The sequence below is a fragment of the Nanorana parkeri genome, unplaced genomic scaffold, assembly GCF_000935625.1.
Source record: "Nanorana parkeri isolate BGI_ZX_2015 unplaced genomic scaffold, ASM93562v1 scaffold2288, whole genome shotgun sequence".
In the NCBI taxonomy this organism is placed as follows: domain Eukaryota; kingdom Metazoa; phylum Chordata; class Amphibia; order Anura; family Dicroglossidae; genus Nanorana; species Nanorana parkeri.
In genome coordinates this window covers 142,881-147,754 of record NW_017308556.1, presented here as the reverse complement: position 1 = coordinate 147,754, position 4,874 = coordinate 142,881, and the positions used below count along the sequence as shown (strand labels likewise).

Here is a 4,874-nt window from a genome sequence, read left to right as displayed (position 1 = left end):
GCGGGCAGCGGTTCGGGGGGGGGGGTGGGGCTTGTGATGCACGTTTCGGTGTAAGTGGGGTATTGGTTACTCTTGGTGCACTTTCCGGTAGATGGGTGTGGGCGCCAAGGGCTCATGGTGGCGGGGTTCCAGCAGGGATGGGGCAGTTCTTGTGCACAGCGTCCCACCAAGGTCACTGATGCCAGTGGATGCCAGGGGCCTGGTGGATCCTGGTTATAAAGGGGGCAGCAGGCAGTGGCGTCACAAGGGGGGTGCGGCCCGCACCTGGGTGTCACCATTGCAGGGGTGACACCAACATGACTGACAGTCATTTAGGTTTCACCCCCGCCCCTCTAAAAAGGCGGGCACTCGGTCATGGACCGAGCGCCTGACAGTGTCAGGAGAGAATAGGGTAAAAATAATGTCACCAGCACTCCAAGGGTTAATGAAGCAATAGTCAATGTATTGGCACATTGCCATTCAATTGCTCAATTTTTATCGTATTTCTTCACAGCGCCATCCGTGGCCACTACAAGCACCCACCCGTCCACACGGGCCTTCCTTTTACTCCGGTAAGGAGTGCAGCAAGAACTTCTTGATTTAGGAGAGAAGAGGGGACCCGGCAGGTGAGCGCCGGGTGAGCGTCCCCTCCTCTCTCTGCTAGCGTCCATCGCAAAGATCAATCAGATGGTTGCGCATCGTGCATGCATACGGTGACAACACGCGTGATGACGACATGGCGGGGTGTCCCCCGGTCTCTAGACCGGGTGAAACCCGGCCTTGGGACGCCCCTGGCAGCAGGCACACCTTCTGCCCCTCCACAGGAGCCAGAGATAACACCTGAGACAACTGCCTCATTATAGGGATGGCCCTGTGCATAAACCCTCACAAGAGCCAGATCACTGCCTGTATCATGGCTAAAGGCTCTTGAGAGAGTACTGAGGCAGGGTGCTGTGATTTCCGGAAGATTTGTACAACAGCCTGCCAGCCCCTCCCACCCGCCATGGTGTGCCCCAGTGTATAGATAAGTGCAGAGAGGCAGTGATTGCATCATGGCTCTAAAAAAGAAGCATTTAATTAAAACAGATTGTATATATTAATGTCATTAGCACATTGATTAGAAGGGAGGGAGGAACCAGGAATGTAAAATATCAGATTAAACTTCAGCACTTTTTTTTTTTTTTTACTTTATCAAAAAACAAAGAGAAATGTCAAAATAAATCATGTCACTGTCCCAGAATGTCAGATGCACCGTGCAGGGCTCAGCCCCAGCATGATAGTGTGTAAGTGACAGCTCCGACGTCACAGCACGCACAGCGGCCGGCTGGACGAGTCTCCCTGTGTCGCCGCTCTGACGTCACTACACCTGGTAACAGCGGCTGACTGGAGTCTCCCTCTCAGGGGAAAAAGAAAAAAAGCATTGGAGCTGGGACAGGGGAAGAGCTCGCTGATTGGTTAGAGCGGGACACGTGATGTCCGAGAGCTACGAGCTGGCGTTGTAGGCTTCGTGGAAGCTGCGCGTTGTGCTGCTGGCGGCGGGTCATTCAGCGCTGTGTTTCGGAAGGAGGACACGGGACGCAGGAGTGGCCGGGACCGCTGAGCGGAGTGGATGGGCTGAGGGAGCCGCCGGGATTGTGAGAGGCCGGAGAGGGACTGCCTGCACCGGGGCAGCAGCATGGGTGAGTGGAGAACCGGGCCTGGGAGCCGGAGACACACCTGGGCTGTCACATGACCACGTCTTCTTTTCCCCGCGTAAGGAGCCCCCGACTTACAAACTTCTTCCCAGTCCTGACCTATGGAGGAGACAGGGAGGGTGTGTTATAGGAACTTCTCAGTAGGGGGGGGGGAGTTCACCTATGTGCTTAACATGGCTGCTCTAGTCCTAACATCGTCTACAGGGACCAGTACTGTAGTTCTTATATTGGGAGCCCGCCTCAAAGCTGGATGTATGAAGAGGAAGTGACCCAGAAGATGTCTATAGTGGGGTGCCCCTCAAAGCTGGATGTATGAAGAGGAAGTGACCCAGCTGTCTATAGTGGGGTGCCCCTCTACGCTGGCTGTATGGAGAGGATGTGACCCTGATGTCTATAGTGGGGTGCCCCTCTACACTGGCTGTATGGAGAGGATGTGACCCTGATGTCTATAGTGGGGTGCCCCTCTACGCTGGCTGTATAGAGAGGATGTGACCCTGATGTCTATAGTGAGGTGCCCCTCTACGCTGGCTGTATGGAGAGGATGTGACCCTGATGTCTATAGTGGGGTGCCCCTCTACGCTGGCTGTATGGAGAGGAGGTGACCCTGATGTCTATAGTGGGGTGCCCCTCTTCGCTGGATGTATGGAGAGGAGGTGACCCTGATGTCTATAGTGGGGTGCCCCTCTACGCTGGCTGTATGGAGAGGATGTGACCCTGATGTCTATAGTGAGTGACCCCCTCATTAACCATCACTGGTTGTAATCTTAGGGTGGGGGTTCCGTATTCCCTTCCCTTAAACATGTAAATTAGGAAGACGCTTAAAAGGGGGGAGAATTGAGAGGACACACACACACCTTAGAGGGACCCCCCACTTTAGAAGTCTATCACTTATAGCCTAGAACAGATCTCCATTATACACATCAGGGTCACCACCTCTCCATACATCCAGCTTAGAGGGGTCCCCCACTATGGACATCAGGGTCACCTACTCTCCATACATCCAGCTTAGAGGTGCTCCCCACCCCGTTTACGAGGGCTACTTGGCTGTATCCAAATAGAAACGCGCGCCAAAAACGCCCCAAAGAAGCTCCTGTACTTCTTTGGGCGTAGGACGTTTTGTAGCGCGTTCATACGGCCTGTAATACGCCCAGGTGTGAACCATACCCATAGGAAATAATGGGATTTCGGTGTTTGAGCGTTTTGCAGAGCGTTCGAACGCGCTACAAAACACCCAGGTGTGAACCAGGCCTTTGCTATTTGTTGTGGGGGGGCTTATATTTACACTAGAGACACTTTGATCAATTAGGAAGGGGTCCTGTGTCCCATTTAGCAATGACCCCCCATCCCCTTCCAAAATTCTTTGTTGTTATGACTATATCACAGCGGTGTCCCACAGGCGAGACGCTTCCCCAGACCTCATCCCAGTTGTACGTTTGTGAATAGCAGGACTTCTCATCAATCCAGAGACGCCGCATCGGCTACATAATGACTTCCTGGTTATTTGTGGTGAGGAGGGCGAGGAGCGGCTTCGCAGTGCGATTTGTGGGGTCGTCCTAATTATAGATTGCACTACTTCAAGCTTCGTTTGCCACTGACATTTTGGAGGGGACTGTACGTCGTCTTCTTCCTGTCTCTCCCTCTTGTAATAAGGAATGTAGGAGTCGTGGGGTTAATTTACTAAAAGGCAAACAGACTGTTCACTTTGCAGGGGAATTTGTCCTTGGCAGGGGAAGTTTTCCCTTAGCTTAGTGAATGAGGGGAAGTTCTGCTGACTTCATCATCCAATCACTGCAAGCAAAAATACTTTGTGTGCTTTTGTTTCTGTGCACATGATTGGGTGTTCTGTGCAGTGCAATCAGTGGAATATCGCCACATTCATCAAGCTCAGGCTAGGATCACACCCAGGCGATTGAGCTTGTGAGCTGTTTTTGCACATTTTTTGCTTTGAAAACCGCCTGGGTTTTCAATGCATAGAGATTTCTATGGGACCCAAATTGCGCGACAACCTCCCGAAAATAGCTCCTGCACCTTTTTGCGCGACAGTCAATTTTCCACCATGCGAGAAATCGCAAAGGTGCGAACAGCTTCCATAGACTTGAATGCAAATCTCTGTTTTGTGCGATTGCGATAAATCGCCTAGGTGTGATCCTAGCCTGAGGGAAACGTCCCCTGCAATGTGCACATTCCCTTGCAAAGTGAACAATTCTTTAATTAAGTTCTTCCCTTCCTCAACTTGTGATTGCTAATGGGGTCTTTTATGGGGGTCAGGGGGGGGTGTTGTGGGGTTGCCCCGGGACATAGCCCCCCCACCCCCCTGGATGGAATCGCGGCATTCCACTTTAAACCAAAGTAGATCCCGCGTAAGCAGCATAACAGGTTTGTGAACATGCTGGATGGATTCTACATGAAACCTTTTCAATCATTATGTCACTTGTGTTTACGATTTGAATGATTTCATTTCTTTTTTTTTTTTCCCCCGATCCTAAACTTGTATTCATATTGGCTGTAATAGAAGTGACCCCTGGAAGAGGCATCCTGAATGATGGCGCAGACTTGGCTCAGTACACATGGGGGGCTGTCCGTTCCCTTATCTGCTACAGTCAGGCCATTCAGGTAACTTCCCCCAGCAGGTAGACAGCTCAGACCCCCGGATGCTTTTTACATAGTTACATAGTATTTGAGGTTGAATAAAGACATAGGTCCATCAAGTCCAACCTATTGCGTGTATGCATTTATGTTTGATCAGGTGTGTGCGTGTGTATTAGTCCATGTGTGATTTTGCTCTTAGGAGTACCTGTACCCCCGTATGTTACGGTCTCCAAGGAACTCGTCCAAGAGTTTCTTGAATGATTCCACACTCTTCGCTGAAATCACTTCCTGCGGCAGCGAGTTCCAGACCCTAACCGCTCTAACTGTGAAGAACCCCCTGCGCTGGTATACATTTTAGGGGGTAGTCTTGTGTTTGTAAGCCATCAGTTATCCATCTGCCCCTTTAGCAGATTATAAGTAAGTCTGGGCTGTTGTGTAGCTGCTCCCGAATTTCCTGCTTTTCAGATAAAGGAACCATGTTCAGGAAGGCGTGAATGTGCGTATTCTCCTGCTGTGAAACTGGTTGTGCTTTGTGAACATGGACAACACTGCTATCTGTCACAAGTTTTACTTACTATGGATGGCTGCAGATTTCATCCCCCCCCCCCCCCC

General features: G+C 51.1%; 1 protein-coding gene across 3 annotated transcripts in view; it reads left to right on the top strand.

Annotated features, from left to right (window-relative positions):
• The first annotated feature begins 1,451 nt into the window (after positions 1–1,451).
• CD2AP (CD2 associated protein) overlaps positions 1,452–4,874 on the top strand; it is a 113,916-nt gene continuing 110,493 nt past the window's right edge. For all 3 annotated transcript variants that reach the window (XM_018573237.1, XM_018573236.1, XM_018573235.1), the window contains exon 1: positions 1,452–1,658. In XM_018573237.1, the coding sequence (XP_018428739.1) occupies positions 1,655–1,658 (4 nt within the window). In that variant the 5' untranslated portion in view covers positions 1,452–1,654. The remainder of the gene's footprint in view (positions 1,659–4,874) is intronic.